This window comes from Mastacembelus armatus, chromosome 21 (assembly GCF_900324485.2).
Source record: "Mastacembelus armatus chromosome 21, fMasArm1.2, whole genome shotgun sequence".
Classification (NCBI taxonomy): domain Eukaryota; kingdom Metazoa; phylum Chordata; class Actinopteri; order Synbranchiformes; family Mastacembelidae; genus Mastacembelus; species Mastacembelus armatus.
Window position 1 is genome coordinate 27,190,462 of NC_046653.1, and position 23,416 is coordinate 27,213,877.

At 42.6% G+C, this 23,416-nt stretch overlaps 2 protein-coding genes across 2 annotated transcripts; both read right to left on the reverse strand.

Moving 5' to 3' along the window:
• Window positions 1–14,852: 14,852 nt before the first annotated feature.
• Window positions 14,853–15,779, reverse strand: LOC113123215 (olfactory receptor 11A1-like). Its single transcript, XM_026295035.1, has one exon. It carries the CDS (start codon window positions 15,777–15,779, stop codon window positions 14,853–14,855), a length of 927 nt encoding a protein of 308 aa, XP_026150820.1.
• Window positions 15,780–17,698: 1,919 nt separating this feature from the next.
• On the reverse strand, window positions 17,699–18,610 carry LOC113123886 (olfactory receptor 11A1-like; the record flags this gene model as incomplete). Its single annotated transcript, XM_026296246.1, has 1 exon — window positions 17,699–18,610. A coding segment is annotated over exon 1 (912 nt), but the record flags the coding sequence as incomplete, so codon positions are not given.
• Window positions 18,611–23,416: the final 4,806 nt, after the last annotated feature.

The window sequence follows — 23,416 nt, forward strand, 5'->3', positions numbered from 1 at the left end:
CGATCCCTGCTATTTAAGCCTAGGTCACCGGTTGACACAAATCAGCCATTAAGCAAAGTCAAATGCAACTTGCCCAAGAACTTCCCGTAGACCCTTCAAAATAAAACCCACAAAACCGGAAATCTAATTTCCGGAACATGACAGTACTCCCCCCTCAAAGGTCGGCTCCTGACGACCCACCCGGCTGGTCCGGGTGAGCCCTATGAAAATCCGTTATCAGGGTCCAGTCCAGGACGTCCCTTCTGGGGACCCAGGAGCGTTCCTCTGGTCCGTAACCTTCCCAGTCCACCAAATATTGAACCCCCCTCCCCCGCTTACGTGATCTCAATAGTCTTCTGACCGTATACACTGGACCGCCGTCAACCATCCTAACCGGTGGAGGAGGCTTAACCGGCGGCGACAGGGGGCTGGAATTCACCGGCTTGATGCGGGACAAATGGAACGTTGGGTGAATCCGCATTGCTGATGGTAGCTTGAGTGTGACCGCTACGGGGTTTATCACTCGTGTGATGCGAAAGGGACCGATGAACCGCGGGTTCAGCTTCGGGGATGCGGACCTCAACGGAATGTCCCGAGTGGACAGCCACACTCGCTATCCCACGCGGTACCTCGGGGCCGCCGCCCGTCTCTTGTCGGCCTGTGAGGAATAGGAAGACACAGACCGGAGGAGTTGTTGTCTGGCCTTACGCCAGGCCAGATGGCAGCGCCGCACAGCCGCTGCCGCCGACGGGACCGAGGTATCCAGGTCCTGATTCTCAAATAAGGGGGGCTGAAAACCGTGCACCACCTGGAACGGGGACAAACCTGTGGACATGGTATAAAATGCTGTTGTGGGCGTACTCCACCCAGACCAGTTTACTCACCCATGACACAGGGTCGTCAGCACATAGAATCCTCAGTCCAGTCTCGAGCTCTTGGTTAAGTCTCTCCGCCTGTCCGTTGGACTGAGGGTGAAAACCGGAAGAGAGGCTCACCGTAATGTTCAGGAGCCTACAGAACTCCTTCCAAAAACGAGCAACAAACTGAGGTCCCCTGTCCGACACGATGTCCTCGGGCAATCCATGGAGCCGAAATGCATGCTCCGCCAGGAGTTGGGCCATGACCGGAGCCGAAGGCAACTGCGGGAGGGGCACAAAGTGGACCATCTTAGAGAACCGGTCCACGACCGTCAATATAGCGGACATACCTCTAGAAACGGGCAAACCAGTCACAAAATCCACCGAGATATGGGACCACGGGCGTCTGGGCATCGGCACCAGGTGTAACAACCCCGCCGGTGGGCGATGTGAAGGCTTGGCCTTGGCGCAGGCAGTGCAGGCGGAGACGTAGTGCCGAACATCAGTCTGCACCATCGGCCACCAGAACCGTTGCGAGATGACCTTCAACGTCCGGTAGAAGCCCGGGTGTACGTGCAGGTGGGAATCGTGACAAAACTCCAGGACCTTAGACCGGAAACGAGCTGAAACAAATAAACAGTTAGTCGGGCATGCACTGGGTCTGATGTTACCTGCAGCCTGGACGATGTCCCGTTCCAGGGAGGTCCTGGCAGCTCCCAGTCGTGCAGGTGCAGGAAGGATGAACTTTGGTTCCTCCACTAGATCTGGGGGAGCGTGAAGTCGGGATAAGGCATCAGCATTACTGTTCTAGGAACCGGGTCTGAAAGACAATGTAAAGTCAAAACGTTCGAAAAATATAGCCCAACGGGCCTGACGTGCATTCAACCTCTTAGCAGACCTCAGGTACTCCAGATTCTTATGATCCGTGAACACCGTAAAAGGGTATTTGGCCCCCTCTAGCCAATGTCTCCACTGTTCTAAGGCTAATTTAACCGCTAGCAGCTCCTTGTTACTCACGTCATAATTGCGTTCCGCATCCGAGAGCTTCCTGGAAAAAAACGCACAAGGGTGAACCTTCGAGTCCTCCGGGTCCTTCTGGGAAATAACTGCGCCCACCCCAGTGTTGGAGGCATCTACCTCCACCACAAACGGTAGATCCGGATTGGGAAACCTGAGGAGCGGTGCAGAGGTGAACAGAGCCTTAAGTCTCTCGAAGGTTTCCTGGGCTTCCACCGACCAGGAAAAGCGGTTCCTGGTGGAGTTCAGCCGATGAAGAGGGGCAGCCACCCCGCTATAATTTCTAATAAATCGTCTGTAAAAGTTAGCAAATCCCAGAAAGCTCTGCAACTGTTTCCGGGAAGTCGGTGTTGGCCAATCCCTTACCGCTCGCACCTTGTCTGGGTCCATGGCGATCTCCCCAGGCTGGATCATGAACCCAAGGAACGTAGTCCTATGGGTGTGGAACTCACACTTCTCTAGCTTGGCGTACAGGCGATTCTGCAGCAGGCGCTGCAAGACTGCCCGTACGTGCTGGATGTGCTCGGTCTCAGAGTTGGAGTAAACAAGTATGTCATCAAGGTACACAAAGACGAACTTGTTCAGCATGTCTCTAAGTACATCATTGACCAGATTCTGGAAAATGGCAGGGGCATTGGTTAACCCAAACGGCATCACCAAGTACTCGTAGTGGCCAGAAGGGGTATTAAAAGCCGTCTTCCACTCATCACCCTCCCGGACCCGAACCAAGTGGTAGGCGTTCCTCAGGTCTAGCTTGGTGAAAATCCTGGCGTCCTGTAAAAGCTCGAAGGCCGACGCCAACAAAGGTAGGGGATACCTATTCTTAATACTAATGTCATTTAAGCCCCTAAAATCTAAGCATGGTCTTAACCCCCTGTCTTTCTTGTCCACAAAAAAGAAACCTTCCGCTGCTGGGGACCGGGAGGGTCTAATAATCCCTGAGGCCAAGGACTCCTGGACGTAACTGTCCATGGCCTCCTTCTCCAACCGGGACAGGGGATACAGACGGCCCTTAGGGGGAACCGTCCCGGGGTAGAGGTCTATAGCACAGTCATAAGGTCTATGGGGAGGGAGAGACATTGCCCTATCTTCATTGAACACTTCTAATAAGTCGTGGTAGTATTCCGGCACCAAGGATAAATCGGGCTTATATAAGGCTTGTGGCTGAGCCGGCACCGTCGTGATAGCATTAAATGAGCAGGTGCTTAGGCACGATGGGTTCCAGCTGAGTACCTTCCCCGAGTTCCAGTACATATGGGGGTTGTGTCTTTGGAGCCACTTGATTCCCAGTACCACCACGGGGCTGGGAGTGTCGATCACATGGAAGGTGGCCATCTCCTGGCGGATGAAGCGTGATCCATGTTCTGGCCGGATTGTTCTGTCATGGTTTGTATACTAGATTGTATGGATCACGGCTCCATCAACAACAAGACCCGGAAGCAGAGTAAAAGTTTTCGACAGTTTTATTTGGAAGAACAGAAAGGAAAGCGTGGAGATGTTCGACAACCTGGAGTGATGACTGTCAGTCCAGGAGAAGAAACTGTAGTAAGTGGTTGCTCCGATGACCAGACCCGGTACCGCCTAGTTGGTCCTCGGAGATGAGTAGTGTCGTCCGTATAGGGCCGCAGAGCAATATCTGGCGGAGTCCTTTTCCCTCGGTGGTCCGACCGATGTCCGAGTAGTGTTGAGACTCAGAAAAAGAAGAAACACACAAGAGATGTGACTACCAATGAGAAAAACAGTACAACTGAAATGGTGACGCACCTGACTCTCCCGGGTAGAGGAGATCACAGTCAGCGCCACACCGCACCCTTCGGGTGTCCTAAAAACAAGTCAGGAAATAATCCGCTTAAGAAAATGCGTCCCCCTCGCCGAGTCAAAATCCTCTCCGTGGAGACAACAGAAACTGAACACACAGAGCTAACTCCTCTGGTGCTGTACCTCCAGTCATTGGTGTAAGCAATCCGGCTGCCGTAAGAAACTGGGGATTCCTCCGATCCTCCCAGTAGTACAGACCGCTTCCCTGCTTACTAAACTCCAATGTCAGTGAGAAAAGTGAAATAGTACCTGCCGTAACTGATGATTCCTCCGATCATTCAGTGGCCAAGATTTCGAGCACATCCCATCATGATATACTCCTTCGCTGTATGGCAACAGACAATCCGGCGATTTGTGTTCACACGATCCCTGCTATTTAAGCCTAGGTCACAGGTGACACAAATCAGCCATTAACCCTCTGGGGTCGACTCACGCGCCGGCGCGTTTTGACGCATCTTTTTCTGATAAGGCCGAAACAAACTTAAATTACTCCGTCAATTCTGATCGTACAGATAAAGGAAGTATATTATTCAAATCTGTAAAGGGTCTAGTTTTAGTGGTATACCATCATAATAACAACAAAACGTTGTGCTTTTTTTAAATAAAGAAAGCTGACAGGGTGTGCTCTCGGACTTTTCTGTCTCTGTCATTTCTCTTCACAGACGCGTAAGTAAAACAACCAGAATCTCAGCGAATACTTGGCTCATAAAAATAAGAATTATATGGCTAGAAAGCTTGAAATGTTTTCTTTTGAGTGAAACAATTCAAGTCAAAAACAAATCATCACTTTTTATTTAATCCGTATGAACGTAAGGAGAAGTCCGTTTTTTCCCGTCTCACCTCATTACAGGTAATGCGACCCCCCCTTGTACTCTGTTCACTGTTCACATGTAAATAATCTCAGGTGAACCAGGTAAATATGTGCACGCCCCCGAGAAATGACACAAAATATCAAACTTCATCATAGAATTTACTCACTTTTTCGGCGCGTTTGGTTGATGGCGCGTTACGCACGTGAAGCGGCGCTCCTTACATTCCACACAGAGACAAACAGAGTAAAAACACTGATTTTAACTCAAATGAGGATCGTTTGGCTCCTCATTGTGTTATATTGTGCTGCACTAATCCGTCCCATCTACATTGACTGAAAGGCTCATTATGCGCGCCTTTGTCTGGACGTTCAGTGCGTCTTTTGTGTTCTCAGGTAAATCACATGACTATTCATCCTCAGACACACCCTCTTGCATATGGCCTTTCTGGACAAAAAGTGTCTTAGAAAATTTAAATCAGTGTATTGTTTACTGTGAATGTGTGAACAAGATGACATTCACAGCACTCTGAAGTAAACACTTTAGCCTACAACATGCTGGTCTCCAAAGTCTTGTGAACCAATGTTCTGTTTGTGTTTTATGGTCTTATTTCAGTGAGTAAAAAATTGTAGTTTTTCACTAACCATGCATAAACACTTTTTTCTCAAAAACACAATAATGTATAAACTTGCTGCTCATATATTATTGTAGCCAATTTTGTGCTGATTACAGTGTTATCAGACTTTAGACATTAATATGTTTAAAAAACACTGAAAAAAGCACAAATGTCAGGACATGTCAAAATTTGTCCAGGCCCCAAAAACCCCCTCAGACCCCAGAGGGTTAAGCAAAGTCAAATGCAACTTGCCCAAGAACTTCCCGTAGACCCTTCAAAATAAAACCCACAACACCGGAAATCTAATTTCCGGAACATGACACTGTGATCAAGGAGATCAAAATGTTCTAGATTCACTGGAGAACAAGGAGGCACAGGTGATATTGTCATGTTCCTAGGACTGCAGCTAGAGATATCTTATCTTTGATATTTTGTCTGTGAAAAAGGCTGCAAAATCATTGCATGACTTTTTGGACAGCAGTTCAGAAGGAACAGATGCTGCTGGGTTTGTGAGTCTGTCTACAACAGAAAACAATGTGCGGGCATTATTACTGTTTCTATTGATAACCTGAAAAATGATTGCCTTGCATTTTTTGTCTGCATATTCTTTTCTGGATTTTAACCACTGATGCATTTCTCCAAGGTGACTTTTTTCTTGCTGACAATACCTTGGTCTTAACTGGGGCAATGGAATCAATAACATCATAATCATAATCATAACTTTAGAGCTGAAACTGCTTACAAGATCATCAACAGGGGCTGATGGCATGGTTGGTGATGGTGCAAAAGCCTGAATGAATAATGCACAGCTCTTCTCATTAATATTCTGCTTTTTGACTACCTCTGTTTCACCTGTGTTCAAAACAGCAGGGGTGGTTGTTTTAAAAAAAACACAGTAATGATTGGAAAGAGCAACATCGATCACCACCACCTCAGAAATATTAAGACCAGTGTGTGTCCCTTGATGTGTGTTGGATCTGTTTCATGCTGAGAAAGCCCAAAGTTGTCCAGGATGTTCAAGAGTTCTTTTGCACTTGCATATTGAGATTATCAACATGAATGTTAAAGTCACCACCTAAAACAATACAATCAAAATCAATGCATACAATAGATAGTAATTTAGCAAACTCGTCAAAAAAATGTGCATTGTACTTTGGGGGTCTATAAATAGTTACAAATATTGCTCGACAGGAGGATTTGGTATGAAGAGCAACATATTCAAAGGAGTCAAACTTTCCATATGATATGTTTTTGCATTTGAGGCTATCACTAAATAAAATAGCAACTCCACCTCCTTTCTTATGTATTCTTGTTTCACTCATGAAACTGAAATTTGGAGGGGTTGATTCAATAAGAACTGCAGCATTATTATCTTGTCCTAACCATGTTTCGATTAAAAACATAAAATCAAGCTTGTGCTTAATAATAAAATCATTGATTAAAAATTATTTGCCTACCAAAGACCTGACATTTAAAAAAGCTAAATTTAGTGTGTTAAAAACATTGTTTTCCCCATGTTCTGGGACATACTGTGGTTGGCAAGGGATACATAAATTTGCAGGATGCGTTGGGTAAGTCTTATTTCTCTGTAGATTTACCAAACTTTTTCTGTTACCTGTTAAAACTGGGATTGAAACAGCTATTTGCATACTGGGCCCCGGCTTTTCCTGGAGAGAGCCATGACTAACAGTATTGCAGCCTGGACCCAGCACATATCAGTTAGAGCTTACTGTGCTGTTATCAGGCTGTGGAGACAAAGAATGATTTTGGTGACGGCGTGGAGGAGGGGTTGGTGGATGCTGCAATTGTGATTGCAGCAGAGCTTGCTGAGGAATCGGTGGGGCATGCCACTTTGAGGGGCTTCTGGGGGTGAAAATGACACTGGGGAGGAGGTCAGTTTGGACCCATTAGTGATGTGCTTCATCAGGTTGGTGATGTTCTTGGTGATGGGCAATGGGATGCCTCAGGAAGATGGTGAACTAGGTAGGGTTTGCAGGGTTGTGGGAAGTGAATCCTCACAGGCAGTGTCTGCTAGTGGAGGGGGTGTGGCCTCCTCATCTTTGCTCTGACTTCTCTCCATGTTAGAGTATTCGGGGGAGAGTGTTGGCTTTGGATGTTTTGATGTTTCTTCATTTTGTTTAGATTCCCGTATCTTGTCCTTGGCAGAGGGAAGATTGTGGCGCAAGAAGAAAAACAGGTTGGAGGTGAAAGCTTTTACTCCTGATTTATTTAGGGACAATCCATCTCCCTTAAAAAGATGCCTGCAATTCCAGAAATGTTTAAAATTGTCAATACAATGTACTGAGTGGACATCACATGCAGTTGAAAGCCATGTGTTCAGTGCTAGTAACCTGCTGAATTTCTCGGTTCCTCCTCTGACTGGTGGTAGAGGTCCACTGATAAAAACTTCTGCATTTAGTGACCTTACTGTGTTTAGCAGATTATTAAAGTCCTTTTTGAGGATTTTGGACTGCTGCTTCACAATCTCATTTGCCCCTGTGTGTAGTACGAGGTTTTTCACAGTTGGGTTTTCTGCAACAATGCTCAGGATTTTGTCAGTAGTGTCAGAGACCATATCTTTTGGGAAATACAGCACTTTTGTGTTGTTACTGCACATCCGTCTCACATCTTTTATGGCAGAGTCGCCCACAATCAGATTCTGAGGCCCTGTTAGCTTTCCTCTTAGTCTTCTGTTGAGTTTTCAGACCTTACCCCTCTCTGTGGATGTGGAGGATTGTCCAAGTGATCAGATCCAGGGTCCTGCAGTAGTGGAGCGAATCTGTTTTGTAGCTGTACAGTTAGTTTCTTAGGAGTTTTGTTGCTCCTTTTCCCTTTAGCTGTTATCCATGGCTGTGCTTTCCTCTGCACAGGAGTTGAGGAGGATGGTAACGCTGGCCAGCCTGTCGCATCACAGATTTCTGGGCGCTGAGTTCTGCCTGTTGCTTGTCCTGATTTAGTCTTTGGCTTTGCTCTGAGAGCGTTCCTGGGAGGACTGATACCAGTAGTTTTATTTACCCGGACACAACCATCCTGTTGCTCGGTCTTGTTAATGCTAGTTAGCTGTATACTAGTATGCTCTTGTCTGCTACTATGGTAGAGTGGTAGAGTAGTGTCCTCTTTCCCAGATAGTCCATTTATCTCCACGTACATCTCTAACCTTGGCACTTTAGTTTCCAGCATAGTGATTTTCTGTAGGAGTTTGCTGTGATCGTCCTCAGGGAAGGGAGGCATGGTAATCGGAGGTTGATCAAAAATTTAAAAAAAAAATAAAATCCTCACTAAAATTCCAAGTGCAGTTAAAAAAGGGGTAAAATAATGTTTAAAAGTGTATTATAAAATCATTGGGTAAGAATGCATGAAATAAAAAGGAATAAAAGCAAAGTAAAACTGGCAGAAGCAGGAGCAAGCAGAAGAGTGTCTGCACTTTTCAGAAGCAGGAAGTATTCTCATATATTCATAAAAATATGTATGTTTGTCAACCACTTCCTTTTTACAACTTTATCAGAGATTTTGAGATACAAGGTCATGGACCGATCTGGTCCTTTGTTGTGTATACTGCTTTGTCACCCACCCATTGCTAATAAGAATATTTTCTTGACTTATTGTGAAAAAAACAATAGGATGCTGATGTGCAGGGATTTTCATGCCCATAAATGTAGGCCTGTGATCTTGGATTCCTTTGATCTGACTCAGTCTGTACAGAGATCTGCACATCATCATGGTCATTTATTGGACTGATTGCTCATGAGTTCTTGAGCTCCACTTACCTGTATATTTGATCATTTTTGAAACTGCTGTTCCACTGTGTTCAAAAAGTCAACATTCGTATACAGTTCACTGTCGCTGTACTATTACTCCCTCATTTTAATGTGTGTGCATAGACCTTGAGGGCAGCCCTGAGGTTTCAGTTTTCTGTTTTGATTCTACATGTTCTTCTGTCTTTGATAATTTTTCTTCTCCTTCCTTCTAATGCAGTAAACACATAATGACGTGACCCCTGGCTAAATGACCACACATGGACAGTTTAGACAGAAGTGTAGGCATCCTGAGTGTTGATGGAAGAAGGAGAGGCCATATGTGTCCATTGAGATAGAAGCTGCATCATGGCAACTGGACTTGTTGAGTCAAAACGTTTCATCCTTCATCTTCAGTCTGAGGGAAGTTGGTTAGAGATTTCAGTTTATCCTCCAGGTTGGTTTCACTTCATACCAGGCCTGAATAGGCTCATTAGGCAAACAATATAAGTGAGCGCAGGTGGGGATTGTTAGGATGCCAACCGTACTTGACTCTAGCCTCAAATGATTAATTCTGTTATTAATCATCGTACTGATATTCTGCCTGATGCAACCACTACTACCTGAGAGAAGTTTCATGGGGATTTTGTTAATAAAGTGAGCTTGGTCAGATTGTCAGTTTGAACATATCTATGAGTTTAATGCCTTTTCATCCTGAATGTAGTTTCCCATAATCTGCTTAAAGATGTAGTCAGACATATGAAGTCGACTTAGTCTTGTTTATACAAGTCCTTGCATGATTTTTTAAAGAGGTTTTTAATACTGTTGGGTTATTCATCCTGGTTGTATTTAATAACTTTTACGCTGTGTGTGCATTTAAAGGATGAGGACCCACACGCAGATACCAAGACAAATAAAAGTTTATCAAAGGTTGTGCTGGATGAGACGAGTAGCATCTAAATCCAGCAGCGAGATGGTCTCTCGAGCAGTGGGGCTGGAACGTGGACCAGGTCACAATGAAGAAGCCCAGCAGGGACACTGTTGGTGAATAGTAAATCCACAGATAAAGGAGCACAGGTGGCAGAGACGAAATAGGCAACCTGTGGAGAAATATGCTCATGTTAGAGAAAGGTAGTCAAATTGGTAGAAAGCCAAGGCGAGACACTACCGTGGAGGTAGACTGACGAACTGGCGGTCTCAATGAGGAAGGCCGAAGCTTTTATGGAGAGGTAAATGAATCTGGGGGCGTGCCATCTCACCTCGCGCACCTGTGAACAATTTTGACATACGAGGACGACAAGACACGTGAGGAAAAAGGGAAATGAGACACAAAAGGAAAAAAGGGAAATGAGATGCCCAGCCGCCTCATGACAATAACTGTCTTACCCTAGGGCTCGTCCCAAGTGCTTTCAAAGATGCTGCAATATCTCAAACAATCAAACCTTGATCCCATGGTTTTAGAAAATTTTTGTCTGATCTCTCAATTACTTTTTTATCCAAAGTTTTAGAAAAATTTGTTCTTCTTCAGCTATAGTATTTTATGGAGTGTAATTCTTAGTCTGGGTTTATAATGTGGCCTTATAATGATGGTTCTCCTAGATCTCACCTCAGCATTTAATACAGTTGTTCCTGATTCAGTGACTTGTACACTGTGACGACCCAATTTACCACCCTCAATTGGGTTTAGTCCTATTTATCTAAGAGGTCCTTCTCTTTCATGATTGGTAATCACTCCTCCTCCGCTACTTCTTTTTCTCGTGTTGTTCCACAAGGCCCTATAGACCCCACTTTCATCAATTTACTTGCTCTGTCTAGGTCGAGTTATTGAAAAATATATTTTCTAATCTCCCCTTTTATTGCTACACCAAGGACTGTCTGTTGTTTTTGTCTCTGTGCGCTCCTGAAGGCACTTCTCTGTCCACTTCATAAAATTTTATTTAAGAGAGCAAAGCTTGGCTGAGTCAAACCTTCTTTGATTTGAATGATAATAAAAATGTGTCATTTACATAATTTGGGTGACCACCAGGGTCTTGTTTCAAATCATCTACCTAACTATTTTTCTTCAAAAGTCTGTCAAGAATCCACCCAGGCTGCAGAAGCAGATACCTTTCTTCCTCTTCGTGTATTCCCTTAGCTACTCTAATCCTGTGTTCTAATTGTGTTCAAGAATACATACTCAGATAATGTGGCAACTGTCTGTGAAGCCCCTTCCTCCTCAACAGGCACAGAGCATATCCAGACCACTACCGAGAGACTGTCATGTTCCCCAACTGGATGCCGACTTGGCATTTAAAACCCTTGGACTATGTCACCAACTTTACATATTATGTGAAGGCACACAACTCTGACATGGTAGCTTGCAGTACAGGGGCCCAGCAGGGCACAGTCTTTGCACCATCCCTCTTCACCCTGTATACTGCAGACTTCAGGTACAGCCCACTGAACTGTTTCATGCAGCCAATATCAGCCAATAATGATGGGGAGTACAGAGGACTGAGCCAGGACTTTGTGGACTGGTGCCTGCGGAACAATCTCCAGACCAGTGCAGAGAATACCAATGAGCTGGTCATGAACTTCCGCAGGCACAGACACCCTTCACCAACCCCAGTGAACATCTAGGGAATGGAAATACAGTGTGTTGAGAGAGTGGACTAATAAGTACCTGGGTGTTCATGTCAACAATAAACTGAACTGGTCAAATAACACAGATGGCCTTTACAAAAAAGTCTTCAAGTTGCAGTACAGGGCCCCAGCAGGAGACAGTTGCTTCATCAATCTCAGACTGATGCTGTCGATGGTCACTCCCAGGTATTTGTACTCCTCCAACACCTCCACATCCCTCCCTAGGATGCAGAGGGGCTTCGAAGCCGTTCCCTTCCTTCTGAAGTCAATCACCATTACTTTGGTCTTGTCCAGATTAAGAAGCAGGTGATTCCCTCCAGCCCATTCCACAAACCTGTCCACCAGCCCCCTGTACTCCTCCTCCTGTTCATCTCATATACACCCAACAACTACAGAGTCATCAGAAAACCTCTGTAAATGACATGACTCTGAGTTGTACTGAAAGTCTGAGGTGTATAAGGTGAACAGGAAAGGAGAAAGCACAGTGCCCTGTGGGGTTCCTACACCACTCATCACCATATCAGACAGGACACCACCCAGCCGTACGAATTGTGGGCTGTCTGTCAGGTATTCAGTGATCCAGGAGACAGTGGACCTGCCAACACCCTTCAACCACAGCTTCTCTCACAGTATTGGAGGCAGGATGGTGTTGAAGACACTGGACAAATGAAAGAAAAAGATTCTCACTGTGCCACCACCGCCATCCAGGTGTGACAAAGCTCGCTGCAGCAGATAGATGACAGCATCACCCACCCCCAGACGTGTCCGATAGGCAAACTGTAGACGGTCAAGAGATGATCTCACCTGTGGCCCAAGGTGGGCCAACACCAACCTCTCCAGCACCTTCATCACATGAGATGTGAGCGCAACTGGACGATAATTGCTGAGGCCAGATGGAGACGACTTCTTGGGTACAGGAACCAGACAAGAGGTCTTCCAGAGAAGCGGCACCTTCTCCAGGCTGTAGACTGAGGTCCCATATTCTGTTTCTGTGGGATCACCATGGGGAGGGGGCGACTACAAGAGCATTAGAGGAGGTGAGGGGAGGTGTGTGGAGGCGGGGGGGTAGAGGAGACAGGGGCAGTCTGAGAGCTAAACCTGTTTAAATAGGTGTTGAGCTCATTAGCTCTCTCTCTGTTACCGGCAGACTGCCTCTCCCCCAAATCCTGTGATCTCCTTCATTCCAGACCACACCTTCCTCATGTTGTTTTGCTGGAGTTTAGTTTCCGGCTTCCTGTTGTAGGAGTCTTTACACTCCCTCACCTTGTCCTGCACCTTTTTGTTGGGGAAACAGTGAACAATCCGTGAGGGCATGACGGTGTCCTCACAGAATTTTATGTAGTCTGTGATGCAGTCCATCGTGCCGTTGATATCCTCCCTGTGGGACTGGCAGAGTGCCTCCTAGTCTGTACACCCAAAGCAATCTTGCAGGGTCTCCTCAGCCTCCAGTGTCCATCTCCTCACACTCCTTTTGGACACAGGCTGCCACTGCACAAGACGACCATACCTTAGTGTGAGCAGGACTAAGTTGTGGTCTGATCTGCCAAGGGGGGGAAGGGCAGTGGCACTGTATGCATCCTGTGAATTTGCATTCAGTAAGTCCAGAGTTTTATTATCCCAAGTGGGGCAGTCCACATACTGGGTGAAATCAGTCAATCCAAATTAACATGATTAAAGTCCCCATTGATAATCATGAAAGCATTTGGGTGCTGCGTCTACAGACAGCAGATGGTGTTGCACATGATGTCAGCAGCGTCATCGGCAACAGCTGATGGGGGGGTGTAACCAGTCATCACAATGGGGGATGTAAACTCCCTCGGCAAATAATAAGGACGTAGCCCGACAGCGTGGCAGTTCGACGTTCGGGCTACAGAGACGTTCCTTGACATGGATATGTCTAGGATTGCACCACTGTTCACTCACATACAGCACAATGCCGCCTCCTTTCATGTTCATGTTAAACTCTAACTTCTAGTGTAACAAGTGAAAATACCACCCACAACAAACAGTTGTACTGCAGCCTCCAAAGTGCAGGTAATAAAGTCTGCAGCTGAAACACAGTTTGCAGTGAGTGTTGACATTCAGACTGAGAGAGGAGGAGGAGACGCTGCTTCAGCTTCCCCTGATTCTTTACTTGACATGGAGGAATGATTATAGTACTGCGCTGCTGCTTGTTGTCATGCTTAGCCTACGTTCTTCATAGGATAGTTCAGACTGTAATTAGTATCATTAGAAATGCGACTCATACACTGAAGTGCTGTATATATTTTTTTCTTTTCAACAAGGCTGTTTTTGCTAAAATCGACTTATACTCCGGTGCGACTTATAGCCAGGAAAATACTGTATATGTTTTTTACTTAGAAAAGGGTGATTTGGATGATGGATCCCTTGGTAAGGAGCGAGGTGTTTGTGGTGTGGACAAGGCACTGCTGGTTGTGAGCTTAGCAAACTTAGCATATGTATATATATATATGATATGTGATAGTACAAAAAAACTACTTCATATAAAGTAATTTATGTTATTGCCCATTCACTATTTATTCCAGCTCCTTCTGCCCTATACTCTTGTATTACTGTATTCTTCTTACAGTTGTTTACAGTTTACAGACGTTTGACTTCCACTATATGTAGATGTTGTATGTTGCTCATTGTTGTTGTATAGTTTTGTATATATTAGGTGTGTACTTTTCCCCACACTAACAACAACAAAACAGAAAGTCACATTTCTCATGAGTGTACTCATGAGAAATAATTTGGACAATAAAGCTGATTGTGACTGTGTCTGTTTTAAGGAAATGGCAATGAACCAATAAAAGCTCATACAGTGTGTGTATAAAAATAAAATAATAATTTGACAGAGACATGTTGCGTTCAATATGTTTTACTGCAACAAACTACAATTACATACACTGCTGTCAAATGTGTCAATTTAACATAGTAGACAGAGCTGAAGAGATGAAGTGACCTCAGTTCATCACTTCAGGCATTTTGCTATAAAGATATAATGCCTGGTACAATAAAGCAGAGCACCACAAAGAACAAAACTATTTTACACAGGTATGTAAATTTATACTCCATGGGTAAACAACAACGGAGTCCTCACTTGTCTGGACACCTGGACCCTCACAGATTGTTTACCTTTCCCATTCATTAATGGGCAGACAGGACAAAACATCTGGAATTATCTGGAATGAGTTTTATGCAGTGCAGAGTTTTATTGGTCCTACACTCTCATCAACTTATTTTTCATAGAAAGTCTGAGACATGGTCAGTATACAGTAGAAAAAGTATCAAAAGCTAAAGAATGATTATACATACATCGATATATTTCCTAAAAACTATGGAAAAATTATGACTGTACAACAGTTATCAGTGCATTAGAGCACATTACATTAGTACATTAGACTATTTTACCTGGACAGAACAATTTCCTGAGCTCTTTATAAATTTCTTTCATTTTTAGTCCATATATGACAGGATTAAAGATAGGATGATAAAAAATTACTTGTAATGTCATTATTAAACGCACAGTTGTTGGAATATCAGTTTCCAGTCGAGCTATAAGTCCATCAAATCCAAATAGAAATGAATAATTGATTAGAACAATCAGGTGAGGTAAACAGGTCTGTGCAGCTTTTCTCCTGACTTCTCTACCACTTCGATAGGTGATTATAAATATCCTTATGTAGGTAAAAAGGATGAAAAGCACAGGGAGGGATACAAGATCTACCAATGCAACAAAACCATGAATATATACTACTCTTGAAATCACACAGTGAAGTTTCAAAACTGTGCTGCTGCAAATAATTCCTCTGTAATTGAAGTTACAAAGTTTAATATTAGCACTCACACCAACTGGCAATGCCGTCTGACAAGCAGGCAGAATCCAAGCTATAACCAGTAAAATACAGATGTTTGTTTTCCTCATGATAGTTGGATACTGCAGAGGTTTACATATAGACACATACCTGTCATAGGCCATGGCTGCCAACAGGAAAAACTCTGAACTGGCTAGAGAATAATATATATGCCACTGAAAGAGACAGGCTGAATATGATATGATCTGTTTTTCAGATAAAACATCAAACAGAATCTTTGGGTAAAGAGCAGTGCTGAGAAGAACAGAGTTCAGTAACAAAGCTGCAATGAAAATGTACATAGGCTCATGGAGGTTTTTGTGAATCACTATCAGACACACAATAGTAGAATTGAAGCAGATTATTAGAATATATGCTGTAAACATGATCACAAAATAAAGATATCTGTACCTGTGAACTTCCACATAACCATCAAGAGTTAAATATGTCACATTTAAGTTATTATCCATTAAAGATGTTTGAAACAAAGAGTTAGTCAGTGAAACATGTACAGAACTTCTCACAAGTGTCATACAACCTGCATCAGATCGTCTTATTCAGTAGTTGTTACTGACCTTGAAATGCACCTGTGTGGTCTAACAAGCACAGAAGCTCAGAGACTGGACAGTGGTCGGTTTGAGTCTGTGCAATGTTTTTATCAAATGGACTCACCCCCATGGATCTCATTAGACTCTGCACCAACTTACAACTCCAGAGACCTCACAGTTGTTTGGCTTTGTTTATTTACTGACGTATTGTGTGTAGTTGCTACTGTGGTGCTTTCTTCAGTGTTTCTTTGTTTAATGGAAGTGTTGTGTTGTTTGTTGTGTTATGGAAGCACTTTGGTCAATGTTGAGTTGTGTTTAAGTGCCATACAAATAAAGTTTAATTGGAATCATATTTACATTATGTGTTGTAGTTTCTCAAATAATATTTTTTATCCACCCAGCTGACTCAGACCTGATGTTTCCACAGTGTGAAACTAATTCAGATGTCAGATCAGATCTGGCCTACTTGCATATGTGGTCCTAGATCCTGCTGAACCCAGTCTGGGTTCAGGAGGCAGACACTCTCTGTACTTTTAAGGCTAGACTTAAAACCTTCCTCTTTGACAAAGCATATAGTTAGGGCTGGCTTCAGGTGAACCTGAACCATCCCTTAGTTATGCTGTTATAGGGTTAGACTGCCCGAGGACCATCGGTGCACTGAGCTCCCCTACCCTAACCCCCCCCTTCTCTCCAACCTCACATGTATATTCCACCATTGCATGTCACTAACCTTGTGCTCTCTCTTTCCCCTAGTTTGTGCTCTCTCCCTGTTCTCTCTCTCTGTTCTCTCTGTACCTTCTGCAGGTGTCCCTGGTCCTGGAGCTGTATATTGCTGATGTGCAGTTACTGGCCCCACCAACCTCCAGTGTCTATTTGTTGTTTATTGTTGCTGTTCTTTTTTCTCTGCTCTATCCACTCACCCCAACCGGTCGAGGCAGATGGCCGCCCAAACTGAGCCCGGTTCTGCTGGAGGTTTTTTCTTCCATTAAAGGGAGTTTTTTCTCTCCACTGTCGCCAAGTGCTGCTCATAAGAGATTTGTTGGGTTTTTGGTTTTTGTAAAGAGCCTTGAGAAGATTTTATTGTGATTTGGCACTATACAAATAAAATTAAATAGAAATTAATTAAATTGAGGATGTGACCTAACCTCAGCATCCTTTTACCAATGCATTCATTGTCCCTCCTCTGAACATTCCAAACCATCTCAATCTGGCACCTGCTGCCTGATATCTCCCACCTCCTAGTTCATATTTGGCACAAAAACACAGAAGATGCATGACCCAAAGACGTGGAATCATAACTTTACAGATCATAAACAACCAATAATCACTAATGGGCAGACAGGACAGAACATCTGGAATGAATTTCATGCTTTGCAGAGTTTTATTATTCCATAGCAGTCACTGTGACAGTCCTACACTCCAACCCACTTTTTTTTTCATAGAATTTCTGAGAAATAATTTTCATACCTGGTCAATGTGTAAAATATTACATAATTTATATCAAATGAGTGAAAGTCAATATAAATCAATCTGAAAATGAGATTCACCATAAACTATATAAACAATACACTCAGAGACAATGATCACGACACCACTGGTAACAGGTTTCTATGATGCTGTAGTTTGTTAACACTAAACTGGAAAATTTTTAATTGACCTTTTGACTAGAATAAAAATGTACCTTTACATTGTAGAAGTGGATCAACCTTTATGAACTAGTGTTTTAGAAACAAATCTTTATATTCAATTTCTTTAAAGGCTAATACCATCTCTGTTTAATTCTGCAACTAAACAATGACTGTACAACAGTTATCAGTGTTAGTACATTAGACTGTTTTACCTGGACAGAACAATTTCCTGAGGTGTTTATGAATTTCTTTCATTTGTAGTCCATATATGATTGGATTAAAAAGAGGATGATATAAAATCATTTGTAATGTCATAATTAAACGCACAGTTGTTGGAAAATCAGTTTCCAGTCGAGCTATAAGTATATCAAATCCAAACAGACATAAATAATTGATTAGAACAATCAGGTGAGGTAAACAGGTCTGTGCAGCTTTTCTCCTGACTTCTCTACCACTTCGATAGGTGATTATAAATATCCTTATGTAGGTAAAAAGGATGAAAAGCACAGGGAGAGTTATAGTATTTACCAAAACAACAAGTCCATATACGTACAAAACTCTTGAACTCACACATCGGAGCTTCAAAACTGCACTGCTACAAATGATTGCTTTGAAATTAAAGTTACACAGTTTAGCATCAGCACTCACTACAATTGGCGTAACTGACTCACAAGCAGATAGAAGCCAAGCTACAACCAGTAAAATACAGATGTTTGTTTTCGTCATGATAGTTGGATACTGCAGAGGTTTACATATAGACACATACCTGTCATAGGACATGGCTGCCAACAGTAAAAACTCTGAACCACCTAAAGAATAAGTTATAAACCACTGAAAGAGACATGCAGGATATGATATGATCTGTTTTTCAGATAAAACATCAAACAAAATCTTTGGGTAAAGAGCAGTGCTGAGAAGAACAGAGTTCAGTAACAAAGCTGCAATGAAAATGTACATAGGCTCATGGAGGTTTTTGTGAATCACTATCAGACACACAATAGTAGAATTACTGCAGATTATTAGAATATATGCTGTAAACATGATCACAAAATAAAGATATCTGTATTTGTGAACTTCCACATAACCATCAAGAGTTAAATATGTCACATTTAAGTTATTATCCATTAAAGATGTCTGAAACAAAGAGTTAGTCAGTGAAACATGTACAGAACTTCTCACAAGTGTCATACAACCTGCATCAGATCGTCTTATTCAGTAGTTGTTACTGACCTTGAAATGCACCTGTGTGGTCTAACAAGCACAGAAGCTCAGAGATTGGACAGTGGTCGGTTTGAGTCTGTGCAATGTTTTTATCAAATGGATTCACCCCCATGGATCTCATTAGACTCTGCACCAACTTACAACTCCAGAGACCTCACAGTTGTTTGGCTTTGTTTATTTACTGACGTATTGTGTTTAGTTGCTACTGTGGTGCTTTCTTCAGTGTTTCTTTGTTTAATGGAAGTGCCTCAGAGCTAGGGGATATCTGGGCCAGCAGCAAAGGATACACAGGCGTTAGGCACAGTGGACCGGTAAGTAAACTGTGAAAAAACACGAGAGGACAAGAAAGTTGCGTCTTAACACAGCGGCATTCAGTTTATTACTCAGATCAGGTCTCTTGAAATTCTGAAAAATATTCAACACTTCACAACTAGTGAAGTTTCCAATGTTTCCTAGTTTCCTAGTTTCCAATGACAGAGTATCAACAAAAATACACGCAGCAATTGTCAAGATACCAGGAAGTCTAAAAGACCAGATTTCACAAGAAAAATACTACAGATTTCCTTGCACTTGAAATATTCATTTGTTATGATTCTTTTCTTGTTTTCATGTAACTCCTGCACATGCACACACGAAAACAACACATGTGCTGAACAAGCAAAATGGCGACTGAACCAAGAATACAACAAACATGGAGAAACATGGTTCCTAAAACATACAATAGACAGCACTGACACGGCATCTCAGTCTGACAGTCTTGAAATATTTTCATACCTGTGAAAAAACACGAGAGGACAAGAAAGTTGCGTCTTAACATAGCGGCATTCAGTTTATTACTGAGCCCTCTTACCAGGGGGAAGTAACTGTCTCGCGTCTTTCACAAGCGCTCAGTGTGCCATCTATTGGCATGGCGGTGTAAGGCCACACAGATATAATGTTTTACATTAGAAAAGTTTTCGTGTTATAAAAAAAATAAAAAAACGGTACACACAAATACACACATATGGGCGTCACTCATAAATAGCATTTTCTCACCCCATTACATGTTGTTTGTTGTGTTATGGAAGCACTTTGGTCAAGGTTGAGTTGTGTTTAAGTGCCATACAAATAAAGTTTCATTGGTTTCATAGAATAACCTTTGTTTGCCCCACAGCAGCAAACAATAGCAAAAAAACATAAAAAGTACAATCTGACAATATTGTACTTATGTATGTTGTATATTTACAATTTTTTAAAGTCTATAGCTTTTGCTTTGAGAATGCTGATGGAGAAGTACAGAGAAGGCCAGAAGGAGCTGCATTGTATCTTTGTAGATTTGGAAAAAGTGTATGACAGGGTGCCGAGATAGGAGCTGTGGTTTTGTATGAGGAAGTCTGGAGTGGCAGAGAAGTATGTTCGAGTGGTGCAGGACATGTATGAGAGCTGTAAAACAGTGGTGAGGTGTGCTGTAGGGGTGACAGAGGAGTTCAAGGTACAGATGGGACTGCACCAAGGATCGGCTTTGAGCCCCTTCTTGTTTGCTGTGGTGATGGACAGGCTGACAGATGAGGTTAGACAGGAATCTCCGTGGACCATGGTGTTTGCAGATGACATTGTCATCTGTAGTGAGAGCAGGGAGCAGGTGGAGGAAAATCTAGAGAGGTGGAGGTTTGCTCTGGAAAGGAGAGGAATGAAGGTTAGCCTCAGTACAACAGAGTACATGTGTGTAAATGAGAAGGACTCAAGTAGAACGGTGAGGTTACAGGTAGTAGAGGTGAGTCTTTGAGCAAATTTATGCCTTCCTGGATTCAAATAGCATATTTGAAAATTTCAGTCTTGTTTTCGCAAGAACCACAGTACAGAAACTGCATTGTTAAACGTGACAATCTTTTAATGAATGCTGATGCTGGTATGTGCTCTTCTCTTGGACCTGCTGTTGGACCTAAGTGCATCTTTTGATACAATTGACCATGTAATTCTTCTTAATAGATTGAAGCACTGGGTGGGCATATCTGGTACAGTTTTAGAGTGGGTTGCATCTTATTTAGATAATAGGAATTTTTGTGTCCAAATCAATAATTTCAGGTCCACTTCCTCCTCCTTGGACTTCGGTGTACCACAGGGTTCTATCCTTGGTCCATTGCTGTTTTCATTGTACATGGACCCCCTGGGTGAAGTCATTCATAGTCATCACATTTCCTTCCATTGTTATGCTGATGACACCCAGTTGTATCTCCCCATTAAGCCTGTGGATCTTAATGCATTGAGTTCATTACAAAATTGTCTGACGGATTTGAAAACTTGGATGTCTGCAAACTTTGTACAGTTGAATGCTAGTAAGACCGAGATTGTTCTTATTGGGCCACAAAATATCACCAACCAAATATTGCCAACACTAGGTGAACTAGCTCAGTATGTTAAACCGGTTGCCAGAAACCTAGGGGTACTATTTGATAGTAAGTTAGGCTTTGGGCACCACTTTACGCAGTTAGTACAGTCCTGTTTCTACCATTTTAGAAACATTGCCAAGATCAGATCTATACTTAATCCGAGTGATCTGGAGACTATTATACATGCATTTATTTCCTCATGTTTGGATTATTGTAACAGCCTGTTTTCTGGCCTTAATCATCATAAACCGTTCAGAATGCAGCTGCCTGACTGTTAACTGCAACAAGAAAATATGATCACATTACACCTACTCTTGCCTTTTTCCACTGGCTCCCAATTAGATTTAGGATTGATTTTAAGATTCTATTAATTACTTACAGAGCCTTAAATGGCATGGCCCCGGCTTATATTATTGAGCTATTAACACGAGCCTTCCCGTAAACTGAGATCCTCTGAGAGTAAACAGCTGGTAGTACCAGTCTCCCGGCTGAATTCTAAAGGTGATAGAACTTATTCTATTATTGCCCTAAGGCTATGGAATGATCTGCCTGAAGATATTAGGTTATCTGAGTCACTTTCTTCTTTTAAATCTCGTTTAAAAACTCATTTGTATCGTATTGCATTTTTATTTTACTTGATAGTTTTATTAATTCTTTTTATGTTGATTGATTTTATGCTCTTTTATTCTTTTATGTTAAGCACGTTGTTCTTTTGATGAAAGGTGCTATATAAATAAAGTTTATTATTATTATTATTATTATTATAAGAACGTGGAGGATTTTAAGTACCAAGGGTCAACAGTCCAGAGCAACAGAGAGTGTGGAAAAGAAGTGAAGAGACGTGTGCAAGCAGGTTGGAACGGGTGGAGGAAAGTGTCAGGTGTGATGTGTGACAAAAGAGTGTCAGCAAGAATGAAAGGAAAGGTGGACAAGACAGTGGTGAGACCAGCAATGTTGTCTGGTTTAGAGACAGTGGCACTGAGACAAAGACAGGAGGCTACAGAGGATACAGAGGATAGGGTTAAATGGAGGCAGATGATTCACTTTGGTGACCCCTGAAACAATTTCAAGTTACACATGTTGGAAACATTACATTGAGATTTTGCTCCATGTTGATCTGGTGACTTGGAAGGCCACTGACGTACACTGAACTCATCATCATGTTCATGAAACCAGTTTGAAAATGCATTGCTGGTACATGATGGTCATATTGAATAACTTCAAGAGTAAACGGGCGTATAGCTGTTCATAATAAAGGGGACATACACAATGTTAGGCAGGTGGTTATAATGCTGTGACTGATCAGTGTACACCAGCTAGTTCTACCTGCCCCTTGTCAGATCACTGAATACATTTTCATGCACATACCAATTTTCTGAAGGTTTGCTCATTGATACATGGCAGAAATAAATGATTGCCTATAATAGGTACATGGAGAGAAGCTTCAGATAGACCATATTGTTGTCTAAACTGTATCCAAATCTTAATTGAATTATTAACTACAGGTTGCAAATCTTGTTCTTGTGGAGTTGCTCAAGGTTCTATTCTTGGTCCTATTCTTTTCTCATTATATTTATTACCACTTGGGTCAATTATAGCCAGGCATAATTTGTCTTTCCACTATTATGCAGATGATCTGCAAATCTATCTACCTTTAAACCCAGAGCAAAATGATTCACAAAATCATTTATTTGACTGTATTAATGACATCAAGTGGTTAAGCCAACATTTTCACACTATCCTCAAGGTACAGCGTAACCGTCAGAAATCTGGGGGTGCTATTTGACAGTTATTTGAAGTTTGATAAACATATTGATAACGAGATGAGTTTTTATGAATTGCTTGTTGGCCAAATCTAAACCCTTTCTGAGTTGTGATGACCTTGAGATAGCCATCCATGCTTTAATCAGTTCCAGACTTGATTACTGCAATGCACTATATGTTGGTGTTTCTCAGTTCTCCCTCAGTTGCACAAACTTTTGTTTGTTTCAGAACAGTACTGAAAGAAACATTTAATAGCACTTAAACACAACTCAACATCAAACAAAGTGCTTCCATAACATAATGAACACACTACACACAATACATCAGTAAATAAACAAAGCCACTGTGAGGAACTGTGAGGTCTCTGGAGTTGTAAGTTGGTGCAGAGTCTAATGAGATCCATGGGGGTGAATCCACTTGATAAAAACATTGCACAGACTCAAACCGACCACTGTCCAATCTCTGAGCTTCTGTGCTTGTTAGACCACACAGGTGCATTTCAGGGTCAGTAACAACTACTGAATAAGACGATCTGATGCAGGTTGTATGACACTTGTGAGAAGTTCTGTACATGTTT

Bases quoted from the DNA above. Each gene is read 5' to 3' on its own strand.
- LOC113123215 (XM_026295035.1), bottom strand. From the start codon at position 15,779: ATGGATAATAACTTAAATGTGACATATTTAACTCTTGATGGTTATGTG.